A 21,284-nucleotide genomic window follows, 5' to 3' on the forward strand; every position below is an offset into this window, starting at 1 on the left:
AAAGATTTGCTGATGGATTGATTAGATTTGGTTCTGAAGAGAAAGGGAGTAATCAAGAATGCCTCCCAGATTTTGGATCTGAGCCTCTGGTAAAATGGAGCTAAGATATAAAGACTGAGGTAAATAAATAATAGTAATAATAATAAAAAGACAAAGACAAAAAAAGATTTGGGGCCGGAGTTGGAGGTAGACATAAATCAAGAGTTTGATTTGAACATGTTAACTTAAGATACCTATTAGGTATTCAAATGGGACATGATAAATGGGAATTAAGTCTGGATTCAGGAAAGAATTCAGGCTGGAGATTTGGAAACCTTCAGCATAGGTGTGGTAATTAAAGCTACTGGACTGGATAACATCATCTCAGAATATTTGTAGATAGAATTCATCAACTGATTAATTATGTAAATGCTCAATCCTGCATACTAAAAAGTGTCTTTGTGCATGAAAGAAGTGGCTCATAATGATGTTCTCATGTAATCCATTCCTTCTGAGTACTGTTATACATGGGAATAGTTTTTGAATGTCCAGTAGATGAATCTCTTCAGGACAAAGGACTAATCTTTTTGAATTGTAATAAAGATAAATAACTTATAAAAGCTAGGCATTATGGGTACTAAATAAAAGAATCAATCCTAGTAATATGAAATTCTGGTTCTTAAATCATATTATTTCATTGGCTACAAAAACTATTATAAACAAGTTGTGGCCAATGTGCTTGATACTAAAAAAACTTTTCTAATGTGAATAAAACTTTTTTTTTTTTTTTTGAGATGGAGTCTCACTCTTACAGCCCAGGGTGGGTTGTGGTGGCACAATCTCGGCTCACTGCAACCTCTGCCTCCCGGGTTCAAGTGATTCTCCTGCCTCAGCCTCCTGAGTAGCTGGGATTACAGGTGCCCATCACCACGCCCAGCTAATTTTTGTACTTTTAGTAGAGATGGGGTTTAGCCAGTTCGGGCTGGTCTCGAACTCCTGACCTCAGGTGATCTGCCCACCTCAGCCTCCCAAAGTGCTGGGATTATAGGCGTGAGCCACTGCGCCTGGCCGTGAATACACTTTTTACAAGTGAATACTAGTGGACATTTTCGATTTCTGACAAATTACACCTTTATAAAAAATCACTCTGAAGACGAATTTTATCTTTAGTGTCTTCTTAGTCCTGTGTTACAGTCTGAAACTATTAAAATACGAGGTATCTAGAGTTGAGTATTTGTCCATATTTTTGACAGCAAAATATATTAGGGAAACAGAGTCAAAGACCTTGTAATTCATAAAAATAGATTCATATGTATCAAACCTTCCTAAATTTTAATTTTTGATACCTAATCTGTTTGAAATTTACTATTTTGGTAATTATGAAAAGGTGTTAAAAATCACATGTCAGGCATTCCTGGATTCCCTGATGTTGGTGCCCAGTTACTTTATTCAGAAGTATATTGTTTTTTGTAGCTCCTCTCTCAGTGAATACAATCCAGGGGACTAGAGTGCTATTGCTGGTTAACCTGTTCAGGCAAGTTTATTCTCTTAGCACATTCAGATAAAAACCACACAGCAAAACACCAAGCTGTCCGTGAGGATGTGCTTTAGGCCACTGTTGAAGTTAAATGAGAAATGAGAATGTAAAGTTAAATGAGAAAAGGAATGTAAACATTAACAAAATCTGAAAGGTAAGTGGAAATTGGGTTTTATAGCATAATTTAGTATAAAAATTTTCCAAATGTTAGAGCAAATTATGTGTTCTTATTCCTTCACTAATGAGATATTTTACATCAAGAATATTTATTATTTTTTGAAATTGCTGACTTCCTTTGTTGGGGTGAAAAGAAGTATTTTTTTTTTTTAAGAAAAAATGAAAAAAAAAAAAGCTTTTAAAAAAGGAAAAAAAAATTACATATTGCCATCTGGGTACAGTGGCTCATGCCTATAATCCCAGTACTTTGGGAGACTAAGGTAGGAGAATCATGTGAGGTCACGAGTTTGAGACCAGCGTGGGTGAGGTAGCGAGACCCTATCTCTAAAAAATTTTAAAAATTAGCCATGCATGGTGGTGCACCCTGTAGTACTCCGGAGACTAAAGTAGGAGGATTGCTTAAGCCGAGGAGTTTCAAGGTTACAGTGAACTATGATTGCGCCACTGCACACCATTATGGGTGACACGGTGAGACCCTGTCTCTTAAAAAGGAAACAAAAATTGCATATCGCTATAATTCTCAATTTATAATTTTATCAGTTTATAATATCAATTAATAATAAGCATTTTAGTCTGTATCTGTCACACACCAGGAATTGTACTTAATGATGCAGAAATGATTAAGACAAGGTATATTCCTTCAAGGAGCTTTCAGTCTAATTAAAGGAGACAGTTATATAAATAAATGTATAGTAGAGTAAAAGTACAACAGCAAGATACATATACGTGTGTGTGTGTGTGTATATACACTTTTTTTTTTTTTTTTTTTTTTTGAGACGGAGTTTCTCTCTTGTTGCCCAGGTTGGAGTGCAATGGCCCGATCTCAGCTCACTGCAACCTCCATGTCCCGGGTTCAAGTGATTCTCCTACCTCAGCCTCCCGAGTAGCTGGGATTACAGGCATGCGCCACCATACCCGGCTAATTTTTGTAGTTTTAGTAGAGATGGGGTTTTGCCATGTTGGCCAGGCTGGTCTCGAACTCCTGACCTCAGGTGACCCACTGGCCTCCCACAGTGCTGGGATTACACACGTGAGCCACTGCGCCTAGCTGATAAATATTTATATAAAACCAAGAAGTAGATACAACTCGGGAAAAATAATTCTGTAGGGATTTGGGGGAGGCTGAGAATTTTATGGTAGCATTGTTCCCTGAGCTGAGTTTTGGAAAAGATAAATGAAGGCTTACTAGCTGTTAAAACAGATTTCTAGGAAAAGGGAAAATCCTTATATATGGGCATAGAAGTCTGAAATCATTTGGTAAATTTGCAGAACTATAGGCAACTACACATTATTGATGTAAATAGAATAGTGTTATATAAGAAGTTTCAGGAAGTGAGGTTTGAGAGATAAACCAGGGCAAGAGTGTTATGTTATGTGAAAGAGCTTGTATTTTACCCTGTATATAATGGGGAGGTAGTAAGGGATTTTAAGCAGGGGAAAATATAATCTGACTTATACTTTAGAACGCTACCTGGGCTGTAGTAATGAAGAAGGGAGGTCAGACAGTTGTTACATTACATCCCCAGCCTTTTAAAAAAATCTAATGTTACTCCTTTATTGAGAGAAAACATCGAGTTGATGCATGTGTAATACATAGATTGATTCATGTCTTGCCATAAGTGATTTAAGTGGCAAAATATATATTACATGAAATTTACCATTTTAACTATTTTTAATTGTATAGTTCAGTGACATTAGGTATGTTTACATTGTTTTTTTCAACCATCACTGAATACCACGTCTCCAGAATTTTTTTCATCTTCCCAAACTGAAACTCCCTTTACCCATTAAACAGAACTCTTTATTCATCTGCTCTCCCAGCCCCCAGCAATCACCAGTCTATTTTCGGTCCCTGTGAGTTTGACTGCACCTTAGGTTCCTCATGTAAGTGGAACTATGCAGTATGTGTGTTTTGTGACTGGCATATTTCACCTGGCATGATGTTTTGAAGGTTCCTCCATGTTCAGAATTTTTCTCCTTTTTGAGGCTGAGTAATATTCAGTTTGTACATATATATCATATTTTGTTTATCCATTTATTTGTTGATGAACACTTTGGTTGCTTCCTGTTTTGGCTATTTTGTGTAATGCTGTAATGCACATGGGTATATGCATATCTCTTTGAGTCCCTTGGCTGTATACCTAGAAATGGAATTGCTGGATCATAGGGTAATTCTGTTTTCATTTTTTAAGGAAAGGTTCTACTTTTTCCATAGTGGCTGTAACATTTTACATTTCTACCAACAGTGCACAGTGGTTCCATTTTCTTCATATCCTCCCCAATACTTGTTATTTTATGGGTTTTAAAAAATTTTGTAACTATCCTAATGGAAGTTAGGTAATATGTAGTTTTGATTTGCATTTTTCTAATGATTAGTGATATTGAGCATCTTTTTGTGGGCTTATTGGCAGTTTGATTAGCTTCTTTGGAGAAATATCTATTGAAGTCCTTTGCCTATTTTTGGGTTGCATTGTTTGTATTGTCATTGAGTTGCATGAATTCTTTATATATTCTGGACCTTAACTCATTATCATGTACATGATTTGATTTCACTCTGTTGATAGTTTCCTTTGATGCACAAAAGTTTTTAATTTTGAGGTAGTCCCGTTTATCTGTTTTTTCTTTCATTACCTGTGCTTTAGAGTATTCTTTCTTTCATGTTTTTTTCCTAACCGCTAGACTACCAGGGGAGGATAGTTATTCTTGAGGCATACTTTGAGAATTAAAAAGCAGGGCCAGGTATGGTGCCTCACACCTGTAATCCCAGCACTTTGGAAGGCCACGATGGGAGGATAACTTGAGCTCAGGAGTTTGAGACCAGCCTGGCCAACATAGTGAGACCTCATTTCTATAAAACCTTAAAAATAAAAAATTAGCCAGGTGTGGTGTAGTCCCAGCTGCTTGGGAGGCTGAGATGGGAGGATTGCATAAGCCTGGGAGGTGGGGCCTGCAGTGAGCCCTGATTGTACCATAGTGGTTGATAACAGCAAAATCTTACCAGCATAGGGAATACTCAACCTTTTTCATCTCAAAAGCAGAACAAATTTTTGTTTTAAGGTTCAAATTTAAAATGGAATGAATATTAGTTTGTTTTCACATTGCTATAAAGATACTCCCTGAGACTGGGTAATTTATAAACAAAAGAGGTTTAATTGACTCACAGTTCTGCATGACTGGGGAGGCTTCCGGAAACTTATAGTCATGGCAGAAAGCGAAGGGGAGGCCAGGGCCTCCTTCACATGGCGGCAGGAGAGAGAGATCGCGTGGGGGAAACTGCCACTTTGAAAACCATCAGATCTCTTGAGAACTCCCTCACTACCACCAGAACAACAAAGGTGAAACTGCCCCCATGATCCAGTCACCTCCCACCAGGTCTCTCTTTTGACATGTGGGAAATCACAATTTGAGATGAGATTTGGGTGGTGACACAGAGCCAAACCATATCAACAGAGGAAAACTAAATATATTATTGTTTTATCCCCCCTATTTAGTCTTTCAGAAATGAGTTACTATTAATACTAACACTGGCTATGAACCCTGTGGTGCTGAGGTAGATAGAACACGTGTTGTGAGGATATTGATGTCAGGAAGCCCTCCCCTCACTCTTTTCTTCTCAAAAGACACTTCAGAAAGGCCTTCTTTGGCCATCACTCTTACGCTGTCTCAACTTGCATTCTGGTTCATGTTCACCCCTTCCCTTCTTTTATTTTTATTCTTAAGACTTAAAATCACCAGATATTAGGATATTTGTCATTTGTTTATTGTCTGTCTTCATATGGGCATAGACTTTTGTCTCTGTTTTGTTTACTGCTGTCTTTGCAGTGTTTAGAACAATCCTCCAAATATTTGACGAATTAATAGAGCAGCCTCTAGTTGAACATCTTCTAGTGGCTACAGAAATCTCAAAAAGTAGATGATTCTTCACAGGGTGAAATAGTTGGTCCGTGACTCCCACTTTTATTCATATGCTTTGTAACACATCTCATCTCATTGATTATTGTTGTCTCCTGTTTTAATACTGTACCATTTATGTATGCCATAAAATAGGCTAGTTATTTAAGTGCCTATTGTGTACCGGGCATTGTTTTAAGGTAGGCATAGGTATTGAAATGTTAATGTTTTAGGTTTAAGTCATTTTGGTACCAAAGTTTTAAAGAGAAAATTTTCACTTAAAAGGATTTGTGAACAAATTGTATTTATAAAGATACATTAGTTTAATACCTTTCTTTTACATTTAACCTAACTTGAACTGTTTTCCAGATATTTTCTAAATTTGGCACAGTCTTGAAGATTATCACCTTTACAAAGAATAATCAGTTTCAAGCCTTGCTTCAGTATGCTGACCCAGTAAATGCACATTATGCCAAAATGGTAATTATGATCTTTGTTTCATTTTTCAATTGTTAATGACTCTAGTGATGCCTGAAAGAAGTCATCATATCTTCTCTTGTGCCCCACTTTACCACGTTTTTTAAAAAAAATTTTGGTAAAATATACATGACGTTTACCATTTTAGTCATTTTAAAGTGTATGATTCCATGTATTTTTTTTTCTAAGCTAAAAATCATTACTTCTTCATATGAAATGGTCTCAAATCTCCTAACACCTCTCACATCTCTGAGACTCAGGTCCTGTTTGTCATGTTTAAAGTCTACAGTTGAACACAGTACTCCTGATGTAAGCTAATAGAGCCATCATTACCCTTGTGCTTTCATTTACTTCTCCTATCCAAGTACTAACCAGGCCCGACCCTGCTTAACTTCTGAGATCAGATGAGATCAGGCACATTCATGGTGGTATGGCTGTAGACCATTTACTTCTGTTAAATCAGTCAGAAATTGGTTTCACCATTTTTGTAGCTGTATTCAATGTTTATTCCTGTTGAGCTCTAAATTGGTGGAGATACTAAATCTTAGGAAATATGCTGCTGTCAATTCATGTTATCTTTTTTTTAGTACACGAAAACCTATTTTGACAAGATATAAAACTTGACGTTCAGTTTGGTTATCTTAGGCATACCTCCTGTTGATATCTATCCCTGACTCTAATTTCATCTTGTAGCAGTATTTGCTAGTCATTTCTAGTTTTTGGTCAAAGATGAGGACTAAGGCTTGTGGTACTTTTGTGTACCACACAGTGTCTGGCACTCAATTGGGAGTATAGCGTTTATATTTGCTGTACCCTGAACTTGCGTGTATTATTTGGTACCTTTATGATGGCATACTTGTCAATGACCATTATTATAAATCAGGATATATATGTATATATGTATGTATGTTTTATTTTTATGTGCTTTGCTTTCTGGTATCTATTTTATAAATTCAAGCATTTGCGAAAGTCCTAAGTGGTCACAAATACCCTTAGGTAAATTTTTGTTCTTGCAAAGGAAGGGGTTGCTAATCTTTGGTCGCAACTGACTCCACATTTCCCTCAGTTTTTATTATTCAAAGTATTACAAAGTAAATTTACAATAGAAAAAAGTAAGTGGTAGATAATATTTTATATATTGTGGCTCTGACAAGTACCATTTACAAAAGCTTTTTTTCATCCTAACAAAGCTTATACATCCTAGTATATTGTGAATTATACTAAAATGAATTAAAATGGAATGTAAAATCAGAGTATCTTAAAACTTTTGGTATAGGTAAAATAATCATAATAATAGTGAACATTTCTGTGATAGACAGTAGTTTTCCAATCTTTTACATTTCTCCTCTCTTACTTGATCTTACCACAGACAAGATAAATATTACCAGTCTTATTTTACAGATGAAAGCTGAGACTTAGAGATTTTCTTTTTCTCTCTTAGGCTCATAGTTAATGACTGTGAGGTAAAAGTAAACCCAAGACTTTGGCTTTTTAGTCAGTGCTTTCTGCCTCACACCTGATTGCCACTCTTTGTTAAAGTAGACGCTTCTTGGTTATCAGTGTTGTTGTCTTGCCAAAACCAGTCCCTTTCTTACATGCTTTAGGCTCTGGATGGCCAGAATATCTATAATGCATGCTGCACTCTGCGCATTGACTTCTCCAAGCTCACCAGCCTTAATGTGAAATATAATAATGACAAAAGCAGAGACTTCACTCGCTTAGACCTTCCTACTGGTGATGGCCAGCCATCCCTTGAACCCCCTATGGCTGCTGCTTTTGGTGAGTAGTTCTTTTTTGGGTCACAAAGGAAGTTTTCTGAAGTTACAAGTTTCATTTATTAAGCCATGTATGTTTATAAGCCTTTTTCTTCTTGAGTTCTCTCAGGATTTATAAAGGAAAGCAAGAATCCTGGAACAAAGTATGCCCATTAATTAAATATTAATATTAGGAGGTTCTGTTAGTTGACAAAACAAATGAATATCTGAAATTGAGTTACAAATTTATTTTCTAACATTGATATTTCTCATTCTTTAAAAGCCAGAGACCATTTACTTCAAATTAGTAGTCTTATTAATTTAAATATACTAGTTTATAGCCAAAATAATTTTGCCATATATGCTCTTGAGGAAAATACTTTTCCCTTGTTAAGTAGTGATATTTTAAATCAAGCCTAAATTAATAGTAGGATCTTCTTTTATTCAAAGAAGAGGATTTATTTTGTTTTGTTTCTTAAACTTTAGAACTTCCAGCTGTATCTTAAGCTTGTGTGAAGTTGCATTTTGCATTAGTAAAAATGCAGCCTTCTGAACTGTCTCTGCAAATTGTAGCTTTGAAGAGCCTCCTTCTTTTATTTAAAGTAAACCTCTTAAGGAGAAAGCAATGGATGACCCAGTCTGAATATCTTATTAGGTTAGTATGTGCTACTTTTGGTTTCACAGTTCTCAAAAGAGTGGTTTATTATTTAGATAAAGTATTACTACCTTTTGTGATTGATTTTTCCTTTACCAAATAACACCATGAAATATTGCTAATTGGGACTTTAAGTAGTATTTAGTTCATGCTTTATAGGTGAGAAAATTAAAAGAATTAAGACAATCAAATTATAAAATTAAGACAACCAAATGATTGTCCAAACTTTTCTAGAAAATAGTTCATTACTTTCGAGTAAAAACTTTTTTATTATTTTTAATTTAAAAAGCCAAGGGAATGATTCAGTGCATCTTTCTTATATTGTTAAAAGGTCTGTTTTGGCTTCTTTGACCATATTTGTGTGTTTTATATTTGTTACCAGCCCCTAACTTACCTGATTTGGCAGTGACAAAGGTCTTTGTCATTACCATTTTAATAACAAATGATAGAAATATTTGGGGCAAAAAAAATACTGGGGCAAATTAAAGTTTACTAAAACTCAGCTGTCAAATGTAAGAATTCACTTATTCTAATAATTGATTATATACTCTTGGTGCAATTAATGTTCTTTATTATGGGAAGAGGACATTTTTAAAACATGTTAAGAATTTTGATTTCTAAATATAAAATAACAGAATGTTCATATCCTTTCTCATTAATGTTATTAATAAATCCTTAGTCACTGCAAAATAATGTCTGTATCCTAAAAAAGTGATTCATCAGAGAGAGAACAATGCACTTTATATATTATGTGAAAGTTTCTCTACTTTGCCTCTCACTAATATTTGATACAGTTTCACTATTCCCTTCTTTTTTTCTTGGCTTCTGAAACACCACTCTCCTTACTTTCTTCCTACTTCACTGGCTGTTCTTTCTCTTTTAAAGGTTGCCCTTTACAGTTTCTAGGGCTGAGTCATAAGCACTGTGTTCTTGCTTTTAGTGACATTTGTTATACTCATAGAAAAGCTTATAAAACACGTAAGTATATACACACCCATGTGATTACCACCCAGATTAAGAAATAAAGTATTTATACATACTGAAGAAGCACACTGTGTACCTTTCTTCATCAATTTTGTTCACTCTCCTTTGCCCAAGATAACCACAGTCCCAAATTTGATAATTATTCTCTTGCTTTTCTGTTTTCCTGTTGTTTTTTTACTACTCATTGTATATCCCTAAATGCAACTTAAATTTTTTTTAAAGCATTCAGTACTTTAAAGCATTAAAAAATTTTAAAACTGTATTTAGAACTTTACATAAATGGACTCATGCTGGTTTTCTTTTGTGACTTTATTTTATATGCCCTGTATGGCTTTGGTGATTCATCCGTATTCATACATGTGGCTATCGTTCATTCATTCTTAGTACCGTCAAGTCTATAGTATCCCATTGCATTGGAAGAATAATATATTATGGTTTGTTTATCCATTTTATTATTGATAAATATTTTGTTTGTTTTAGTTTGATGCTACTATGCACATTCTTTCCTGCTGGAGAAGAGTTTTCTTTAAGAAGTACGTAGGAAAGGAATTGTTGGGTCATAGAGAACATATTTCTTCAGTTTTATTACATAATGCCAGTTTTCAAAGTGATTGCACCAGTTTGTAACTGCATTGTGAGATGAAGAAAATTTTTTTAAGTCATCTCCTACTGGAAGGAGTGAGGTTAAATTTTTTTTTTTTTAATTTTAGTGTATGTGTAATGATATCTTAACACAGTTTTCAGTTGCATTTTCCTAATTACTAATGAGGTTGAACATATTTTGTTTATTATTCATCCTGTGGTAAATTTTCTGTTTGTTTATTTATTTCACGAATAAGTTCTTTAGTGGTGATTTCTGAGATTTTGGTGCAAGCAAAGATTTGGTGTTTGGTACACCCAAGCACCATACACAGTACCCAGTGTGTAGTCTTTTACCTCTCACTCCCATCCCTGTGCAATTCTTTTGTCTATTTTTGTGTTTTGTTTCTCCTTTTTTTCTTACTTGTACGAATTCATTATGTATTCCAGATACTAGTCCATTGTTTGTTATATGGGTTGCAAATAGTTTCTCCTAGTTTTGGCTTGTTGATTTATTGATAATGATGACTTTTATGTAGTCAAGTTTATTTTTTATTTCCTTTGTATTTGTGTTTTTTTGTGTGTCTTATTTAAGAAATCCTTTGTGATATAAGGTCATAAATATATTTACTTATATTCTAAAGTTTATGGTGTTTTAGTAATAATTTAAACTTTGAAATTAAATTTTGTCTGAAATTAAATTGCAAGAGTAGTACAAAGAACTTCTATGTATCTCTTATGCAGATTGCCCTATTAGCATCATGCCATATTTACCTTATCATCTGAGTATTTATGTGTATGTATGTATATACATATATAATATATACACTACCTATATTTGTGTATGCGTGTGTATGTATATTTATTTTCCCCCACCCCCAAACCACTTGAGTAAGTTGCAGATATGATGTCCCTTTATGTCTAAATTAATCATTGTGTATTTACTAAGAACAAGGACATTCTTACTAAATACAGTTTAATTATCAAAGTTAGGAAATTAACATCTATACAATCCTTTAATCCATAGACTTTTTGTTTTTCAAGATAGTCTTTCTCTGTCATCGAGGCTAGAGTGCAGTGGCATGATCATAGCTCATTGTAGCATTGACCTTGGGCTCAAGTGATCCTCCTGCCTTAGCCTCCAAAGTAGCTAGACTGTAGGCAAGCAACACTACATCTGGCTTTTTTTTTTTTTCCCCATTTTTTGTGGAGATGGAGTCTTGCTGTTTCAACCAGGCTAGTCTCAAACTCCTGGGCTCAAGTGATCCTCCCACCTCAGCCTCCCAAAGTGCCAGTTGTGAAAATAATGTCTTTTATGACAGAATTTTTTTCTGGTAAAGATCCAAACAAGTATCAGGCTAATTTATTTGTCATGTCTCTTTCGAGTCATTTAATTCAGAACATTTCTTTATTCTGTGTCTTTCATAACTTTTTTTTTTTTTTTTTTTTTTGTGACAGGGACTTATTCTGTTGTCCAGGCTGAAGTGCAGAGATGCAATCATAGCTAACTGCAACCTCAACCTCCAGGGCTCAAGTGATCCTTGTACCTCAGCCTCCTAGGTAGCTGGGACTTCAGGCACTTGCCATCATACCCGGCTAATTTTTATTTTTATTTTCTTGTAGAGACAGAGTCTCGCTGTGTTGCCCAGGTTGGACTGTTGGATTTTTGAAGAGATTAGGGAGGATATTTTTTGTAGAATGTCTTTCAATATAGATGTCTGGGTTTTCCTCATCGTTGTTATACATTTTTGAGCAGAAATACTACAGAAATAATTTTGTCTTTCCTACCTCATTACATTAGGAGACACATGATGTTAATTTATCCTTTTTCTTGTGGTGTTAGCTTTGATCACTTATTAAAGTGGTCTTGCAGATTTCTTCCCTGTAATGTTACTATTTTACAATTTTTCCCTTTATAACGAATTTACTGATTGAGATGGTAAATACCCTGTTCTTACCACCACTTTTCACCTTTCCTTTTTCTTTTTCTGTTTTTTTGAGACTGAGTCTGGGTCTGTCGCCCATGCTGGAGTGCAGTGGTGTCATCTCAGCTCACTGCAAGCTCCGCCTCCCGGGTTCACGCCATTCTCCTGCCTCAGCCTCCTGAGTAGCTGGGACTACAGGCACCCGCCACCACGCCTAGCTAATTTTTTGTATTTTTGGTAGAGACGGGGTTTCACCGTGTTAGCCAGGGTGGTCTTGATCTCCTGACCTCGTGATCCACCTGCCTCTTCCTCCCAAAGTGCTGGGATTACAGGTGTGAGCCATTGCGCCCAGCCTACTTTTTATTTTTCACATCTGTTGCCAGAATTATTTGTTACTCTGATGGTTGCCATGAGGTAATTTGCTAATTCCATCATTTCTTCTACCTTTATTAGCTAGCATTTTATTATAAAGAATGTTTTTCTCAGCTGGGTGCGGTGGCTCACACCTGTAATCCCAGCACTTTGGGAGGCCGAGGCGGGTGGATCACTTGAGGTCGGGAGTTCAAGACCATCCTGGCCAACATGGAGGGGAAGCCCTGTCTCTACTAAAAATACAAAAAGTAGCCAGGCATGGTGGCACGTTCCTGTAGTCCCAGCAAGTAGCAGGGCTGAGGCACGACAATTACTTGAACCTGGGAGGCGGAGGCTGCAGTGAACCAAGATCCTGCTACTGCACTCCAGCCTGGGCGACAGAGCAAGACTCCATCTCAAAAAAAAAGTTTTTCTCGACTGAGCATAGTGGCTCACACTTGTAATCCCAGCACTTTGAGAGGATGAGGTTTCTTACCATCGTCACTTTCATTCATTTATTTCACATCGATAAGGACTCATATTCTACAGGTTATATTTCCTACTATCGTTTTTCATTTTATGTTCAAATTGTCCCTGATTTGGCCAGTAGGAGGCCGTTCACACTGGCTCTGTGGCCTTTTGACATGCCACTGTCATAATTGGAGCACTCCTTTCTTTCTGGCACTGGATATTTCAGATCTTCTTTACCCAACCTGGTGCTGGAATCAGCCATTTCTTCAGTGAGCCCTAGTTTCTTTTAGGGGAAAATGATATTTAAAAATCAATACCTAAACATTAGATGTGCTCATTGATAATAGGGCATAACTAAATGGACATGACTAGGACGTGTGTCTATGTTTGCTTCATAAATATATATTTCTCTGTGTGTGTGTATTTTAAAAAGCAAATTTTAACTGAAAACCCCAATTCCAATCCATCACGCTTTACAAATTGGTAACTCTCCAAGAATAAGAAATCTGATTCCCATTATCCTTAACATGTTTACCTATTTGCTCAATCTTAGATTACACAGAAGTGGTTTCGGAATTGCAAACACATACTACCAACTTGATTTTTTGTTTGTTTTTGTCTTTGTTTTTGAGGCAGAGTCTCACTCTGCCCAGGCTGGAGTGCAGTGGCACAATCTGGGCTCGCTGCAGCCTTTGCCTCCCAGGTTCAAGCAGTTCTCATGCCTCAGCCTCCTGAGTAGCTGGTACTACAGATGTGCACCACCACACCGGCTAATTTTTTTGTATTTTTTGTAGAGACAGGGTTTTGCCATGTTGGCCAGGCTGGTCTTGATCTCCTGACCTCAAGTGATCTGCCTGCCTCGGCCTCCCAAAGTGCTGGGATTACAGGTGTGAGCCACTGCGCCTGGCCGAGCTTGATACTTACAAGACTTATTTTTCTGGGCATTGCTATATTGGTCTAGTTGTCTCCTTTTGTCATTACCAGAAGTCTGAATCTCTTCTAAAGTCTTCTTTATCTTACTCTTCTTCAAGACTATCTTGGCAATTTTTGACTATTTGTATTTTTTAAGCATTTTAAGATCAGCTTGTTGAGTTCCAAAAAAAAAAAAAAAGGCAGCAGCAGTAGCTCTTGGGGTTTTGATTGGGATTACATTGAATTTACAAATGAGTTAGATGATAATTGACATCATTATGATAGAATCTTCCAGTCTTTGAACATTGTGCATCTATCCGTTCATTTAGACTTTTTTTTTTTTTTTTGAGACAGGGTTTTGCTAAGTCACTTAGGCTGAAGTGCAGTGGTACAATCATGCTTCACTGCAACCTTGACCTCCAGGCTCAGGCAATCCTCCCACCTCAGCCTTCTGAATAGCCAGGACCACAGGCATACATCACCATGCTCTGCTAATTAAAAAAAAATTTTTTTTTTTTGTAGAGATGGGGTCCCTCTATATTACCTAGATTGGTCTAAAACTCCTGGTCTCAAGTGATCTCTGACCTCTGCTTCCCAAAGCACTAGGATTACAGGTGTGAGCCACTGCAGCCTGGATGTTTGTTAATGTCTTTCAGTAAAGTTGGGTGACTTTTCTCCTTAAAGATTTGCACATGTTTTTGTTGAATTTATTCCTGATAATTTTTTTTTTTTTTTTTTTTGAGACAGAGTCTTGCTCTATTGCCCAGGCTGGAGTGCAGTGGCGTGATCTCGGCTCACTGCAACCTCTGCCTCCCAGGTTCAAGCAATTCTCCTGCCTCAGCCTTCCGAAGCCGAGAGGCACATGCCACCATGCCTGGCTAATTTTTTGTATTTTTAGTAGAGGGGGTTTTCACAGTGTTAACTAGGATGGTCTTGATCTCCTGACCTCGTGATCCGCCTGCCTCGGCCTCCCAGAGTGCTGGGGTTATAGGTGTGAGCCACCGTGCCCGGCTATTCCTGAGAACTTCTTACTTTTACTTCTATTTTACATGGCATAGTGTGGTGTCTAGGAACCATACTTTTTGTATTCTGATTCTAGACCTATTATTTATGAGCTGTGTAATCTTGGGCAAGTTACTTAACTACTCTGCATTTCTCTTTCTTTCTGTGTGTAATGTGTAACCGTTCTTAACTGGTAGGGTTGTGAAGATTAAATGTGCTCATCATGTACATGAAGAGTTTAAAATGATACCTAACATAAGCCCAATGTAAGTTTGAAGTATCATTATTGTTTTCTTTTCTAACTGTTGGTAATACAGAAATGCAACATTGTTATCTCTTGATTTTGTAACTCAGAAACCCTGATAAACTCTTAAAAATTCCAATAATTTGCCTGTGGATTCTTTTTACATTTCAATATACACAATCATATTATCTACAGGTAATGTCAGTTTATATCCTTTCTTCTAATCCCTGGGGCTTTTTTTATTTTTTGAGACAGAGTCTCGCTCTTTCACCCAGGCTGGAGTCCAGTTGCACAATCTTGGGTCACTGCAACCTCTGCCTTCGGAGTTCAAGCAATTCTCATGCCTCAGCCTCCTGAGTAGCTGGGATTACAGGTGCCTGCCACCACGTCTAGCTAATTTTTTGTATTTTTAGTAGAGATTGGGTTTCACCAGGTTGGCCAGCCTGGTCTCAAATGCCTCACCTCAAGTGATCCACCCACCTTGGCCCCCTAAAGTACTGGGATTACAGACAAGAGCCACCACACCTGGCCTAATCCCTGGGACTTTAATTCTTTTTCTTACTTAAATAAGATAGACCTAACTTCTAAAATTAATATTGAAATGGAAAAAGAAAGAATAGAGCTGCTGAAAACTTTTTTTTTTTTTAAAGCTGTAAGACTTAACATGGAGCTGCAGTAATCAAACCAGTTTGGTAATGTCAGAAGGATAGATATATAGATTAATGGAGCATATTAGAGAGACTAGAAATAGATCCACAGATGTAGTCAATTGATTTTCAACAATGTTGCCAATCTAATCCACTAGGGAAAGGTAAAATCTTTCAGTAAGTGGGTTTTGTACAAGTGGATATTGGTATTGGGGATAAAAAGTATTAACCATTATCCTGTGGCATACTGACAAATTAACTTGAAATGGATCGTAGTCCTGTATGTAAAATTTGTTGTGTGGACCTGTAGTTCCAGCTATTCAGGAGGCCAAGGTGGAAGGATCACTTGAGCCCGGGAGTTCTGGGCTATAATGTTCTGTTCTGATCGGATGTCTGCACTTAAGTTCTGCAGCGATGTCGTGACTTCCCAGGAGAGGAGGCCAACAAGGTTGCCTAAGGAGGGATGAACTGGTCCAGGTCAGAAACAGAGGAGGTCACAACTTCCATGTAGATCCGTAGTGGTATTGTACCTGTGAATAGCCATTGCACTCCAGCCTGGGCAACACCAAGACCCTGTCTCTTAAAAACAAATGCACTTATACCTATAAAATTTCCAGAAGAAGACATAGGAGAAAATCTTTGTAACCTGGAGATATGCAAAGTTTATTAGACCACAGAAAGCACAGATCGTAAAAGGAAATAATTTACGTATTGTACATCATAATTTTAGTGCTCCAGTGTTTGAAAGATACATCAAGAAAACCAAAAGGCAAACATCACTCACTCCAAGTTGGCAAAACCTCTAGCTCCTACCTAGCGTGGTGATTTGTGAAATTTAAAAATGTTGCTGGGTGCAGTGGCCAGCACACCTGTAGTCCCTGTTACATGGGAGGCTGAGGCAGGAGGATTGTTTGAGCTCACGCTTGAGTGCGCTCTAACCAAGCCTGTGAATAGCTGCTGTACTTCATTTTGGGTAACACAGTCAGACCCCATCTCCAAAAAATATATAAATAAATTAATTAAAATGTGATTTACTGTTAAACACAAATGTTCATAGCAGTTTTATTTATAATAGCCAAAATCTAAAAGTATTCTACTAACAGGTGAATAGATAAAAGTGGTCCTTCTATGCAGTCAAATCCTATTCAGCAATAAAAAGGAATAAAGTAGTGATAAAGGCAAAGGGATTATGCTGAACAAGAGAAGCCAGACGGAAAGGAACACCTATTGTATAATTCTGTTTGTATGTATTTCTATAAAATGCAAACTAATCTATAGTGTGAGAAAGATCAGTGGTTGCCCGAGGACAAGGTTTGGAGAGAGATAGATAGCAGAGGGACATGAGAAAATTTTCAGGAATGATGTGAATATTTGTTATCTTGATTGTGATGATAATTTCACATGCTTTAAATATACAGTCATGTGTTCCTTAACCACAGGGATACGTTCTGAGAAACGTGTCATTAGGTGGTTTTGTTGTGTACTTAAACAAACATAGATGTTATAGTCTACTATACACCTAAACTGTATGGCATGTTACCGTAATGAATACTATAGGCAACTATAACATATGATAAGTATTTGTGTATCTAAACATAGAAAGGGTACAGTAAAAATACAGTATAAAAATAAAAATGGTACACCTGTATAGGGCACTTCCCATGAGTAGAGGTTGCAGGACTGAAAGTAATATTTTTCTTTCCTTAATAATAAATTAGCCTTAGCTTGCCCGGGCATGGTGGCTCACACCTGTAATCCCAACACTTTGGGAGGCCGAGACAAGTGGATCACTTGAGGTCAGGAGTTCGAGACCAGCCTAGCCAACATTGTGAAACCCCATCTGTACTAAAAAATACAAAAATTAGCTGGGCGTGGTGGAGGGCTTCTGTAATCCCAGCTACTCGGGAGGCTGAGGCAGGAGAATTGCTTGAACCCAGGAGGCGGAATCTGCAGTGAGCCCAGATTGTGCCACTGCACTCCAGCCTGGGCGACAGAGTGAGACTCAGTTTAGAAAAATAATGATAGTAAATTAAATAAATAAATAAAATAACCTTAGCTTACTACAATTTTAACTTGATAAACTTTTTGTTTTTAACTTTTGACTCTTTTGTGATAATACTTAGCTTGAAACACAAGCACATTGTGTACAAAATATTTTTTGTTTACAAGGTGTTCAAAAATGTTTTTTCTTCATATCCTTATTCTGTGAACTTTTTTCTATTAAACTTTTTTCAACTTTTAGTTTTTTATTAAAAACTAAGACACCTACACACGTTAACCACAGCCTACGCAAGGTCAGGACTGTCAATATCACTGTCTTCTACTTCTACATCTTGTCCCACTGGAAGGTCTTCAGGGACAGTAACATGCATGAAACTGTCATCTATAATGACAATACATTCTTGTGGAAGACCTCCTGAAGGACCTGCTTGAAGCTGTTTTACAGTTAAGTTTTTTTAAAAAAACAAGTAGGAGTACACTGTAAAATAACAATAAGAAGTATAGTATAGTATAGTATATACTATATAATAAAAGTATAGTATGTATATAAACCAGTAGCATAATTCTTTATTACCAAGTATTATATACTGTACACAATTTTATTTTCTGTACTTTTATATTACTGAGTTTGTTTATGCCAGCATCACTACAAACATATGAAGAATATGTTGCACTACGGTGTTACAATGGCTATAACATTACTGAGCAATAGGAATTTTTCAGTTCCATTATAATCATATGGGACCACCATTGTATATGTGGATCGTTATTGACCACTGAGCATGACAGTATATCAAAACTCATCACATTGTACACAGATATACATAATATATTACATACACATGTATATATGTACATTGTATTGTGTGTAAGTTAGAAAAGAAATGAAGTCAAATCATTTTACTCTAATGCTGAGTACCCTCCAAAGGTTTCTATTTCTTTCAGAGTGGATGCCCCCATCTTTACATTGGATTACAAGGCCCTGTACCATCTTTTTTTCTTTTTGACAAATCTTTTTTCATGTCCCCCTACTTCATCCTTCTATCCCTCAATACTGATATCCCTATTGTTTATCAAACATATTAGGTATGTTCCAACCTCCAGATCGTTCCACTGGTTATTTCTTCTGCCTGGAGTGCTTTTCTTGCAGGTACACTGGGAGAGATATTTTTCATCTGCCTTCTTTGACCTGTGTTGACAAGCTCTTCCTCAGAACTCTCCTGATCCTTCCTTCCTTCCTTCCCTCCCCCCTCCTCCCTTCCCTTCCCTCTTCCTCTTCCTCTTCCTCTTCTCCCATCCCATCCCCTCCCTCTCTTCTTTTCTTTTTCTTCTCTCTTTCTTTTCTTTCAACAGATCTCTCTCACTCTGTTACCCAGGCTGGAGTGCAGTGGTTCTATCATGCCTCACTGCAGCTTGGAACTCCTGGACTCAGGCAATCCTTCCACCTTAGCCTCCTGAGTAGCTGGGAATACAGGCAGGCACCACCATGCCTGACTAATTTTAAAATTTTTTGTAGAGAGGGGGTTCTCACTATGTTTTCCAGGCTTCTCTTGAACTCTTGGCCTGAAGTGATCCACCCACCTCGGCCTCCCAAAGTGCTGGGATTCTAGGTGTGAGTCACTATGCCCAGCCTGTTTTTTTCCATAGTAATTGTCACCTTCTTCCATACGATACAGTTAACTTATTGCATATTCTGTGTATTGTTTATTCTGTTTTTAATCTCTATTAAACTTTACCAGGGCAGACTTGGGGAGTAGGATGCCTATTTAGTTTACTAATATTTCCTAATTCCTGAAGCAAAGTAATCATGCAAACAATATTTGTTGAATAAATGTTTATTATTCTGTTTTTTCCACTACTGGTTTGAAGTTTAGCACTGTTTCTGTTTTTATCTAGATTTTTAACTTTCAAACATTTTACCAAAATCTAATGTTAATTAATAGCTGTACCTTTTCTTACATAATAGAAGAATATTAGGACACTTGGACTCCTTTTACCTCCTCCTACTGTGATGTTATTATATTTTTACATTATTTGACTTTAATCTTGCCATTTGTTATTATTGCTTTGTACAATCAGTATTCATTTAGATTAAACCATATATAACTTTAGGTTTTTCATTCCTTCTTGCAACTCAAGACAGGCCATCTGAAAACACTTATATTCTGCCTGAAAGATACTTTTTAGTATTTCACTTAGGGAAAGGTCTATGGTAACATATTTGAAGTTTTTATTTGCCCCAAAATATTTTTCTTTTGTTATCAATTTTAAGAGTTATTTTTGCTGAGTATAAAGTTCTAGGTTGACAGGTATTTTTTCTTTCAGCATATTAAAGATACCATTTGATGGTATTCTGGTTTCCTTTGTTGCTCTTAGAAAGTCAGTTGTCGGCTGGGCGCAGTGGCGCATGCCTGTAATCTCAGCACTTTGGGAGGCCGAGGCGGGCAGATCACAAGGTCAGGAGATAGAGACCGTCCTGGCTAACACAGTGAAACCCTGTCTCCACTAAAAATACAAAAAATTAGCCGGGCGTGGTGGCGAGCGCCTGTAGTCCCAGCTACTCGGGAGGCTGAGGCAGGAGAATGGCATGAACCTGGGAGGCAGAGCTTGCAGTGAGCCAAGATTGCGCCACTGCACTCCAGGCTGAGTGACAGAGCGAGACTCCGTCTCTAAAAAAAAAAAAGAAAGTCAGTTGTCAAGCTAACTACTGCTCTGTTTTTTCTGGCTATTCTTTAGGAATTTTCCTTTTTTTTGGTGTCCTTTTTCTTTTGTGTAGTTTCAGTATGATGTATTTGATGTATTCATTTAAGGATTTATTTTTATTCTAATTGGAGCTCATTGGGCTTCTTGAGTCAGTGAATTGTTTGTTATTTTCAGTGGTTCTAGAAATTATCCTTTCATGTATTTCCCCTTACCACTATTTCTCTCCTCTTTCTGGAGCTTTGATTAGACATGTTATACCCCCATACTGTCCTCAGTGTACCAAACTTACTTTCCTTTCTGGGCTGCATTTGGAATAATTTCTTAGGACCTAACTTTCAGTTCACTGATGACGCTCTTCAACTTGGTTTAATTGTTGTTAAATCAGTCCTGTAATTTTAGATTTTAGCAATTGTAGCTTTCATTTCCAGAAATTTTATTTGGTTCATTTTTAAAAAGTATCTCCTGTACTACAGATATTTTTTTGTATGTCTTTTTTCAAACATACTATTTAAATCTTCATCTGCTTAATTTAGTATCTCAGACTTTTTGCAGTTTTCTTTCTGCTTAGATATTTCTGACTTTTTGGGGTTTTTTGTGGGGGAGGGTGAGGATGAGTTATTCACTTTACTTGGAGAATTAATTATGATTGTCCTTTGAGGCTTGGGATTAAGGTGTTTGTTCCTCCAGAGAGAATTTGCTTGCCTGCAACATTAAAGGCTCTGTGTTCAGGATCATTTCAACCTAAATTCGCAGCTTGATTTTCCTTTGGACTTCCAAGAAATGTAAATTTGGGCTGTAAAGTTTTGTGAAAGCTTCCTGTCGGTTAGAACTTTTCAGGGGCTTTTCTCCCTTCTCTGCTAGTCACGAAGTAAACCTTCCTCATAGTCTTTTGAAGATGGTAGGACTAGAAGATAGGGTAGGTTATTTTCAGCTTATACTGATAGGTTAATGCAGTAAGAGTATCCTGTTGACTTCTCACCATGGGCTAACCCTGG

At 36.9% G+C, this 21,284-nt stretch overlaps 1 protein-coding gene across 19 annotated transcripts in view; it reads left to right on the plus strand.

Annotated features, from left to right (window-relative positions):
- PTBP3 (polypyrimidine tract binding protein 3) overlaps positions 1-21,284 on the plus strand; it is a 115,844-nt gene that overhangs the window by 75,305 nt on the left and 19,255 nt on the right. For 17 of the 19 annotated variants that reach the window (XM_005581053.5, XM_074016814.1, XM_005581055.5 and 14 more), the window contains 2 exons: positions 5,954-6,064; positions 7,666-7,840. In XM_005581053.5, coding sequence (XP_005581110.1) covers positions 5,954-6,064; positions 7,666-7,840 — 286 coding nt within the window. Of the gene's footprint in view, positions 1-5,953; positions 6,065-7,665; positions 7,841-8,301; positions 8,471-21,284 lie in introns of those variants that run through there. The other 2 variants (XM_074016817.1, XM_074016816.1) reach the window with 2 other exon arrangements.

Source organism: Macaca fascicularis, chromosome 15, assembly GCF_037993035.2.
Source record: "Macaca fascicularis isolate 582-1 chromosome 15, T2T-MFA8v1.1".
Taxonomy (NCBI): domain Eukaryota; kingdom Metazoa; phylum Chordata; class Mammalia; order Primates; family Cercopithecidae; genus Macaca; species Macaca fascicularis.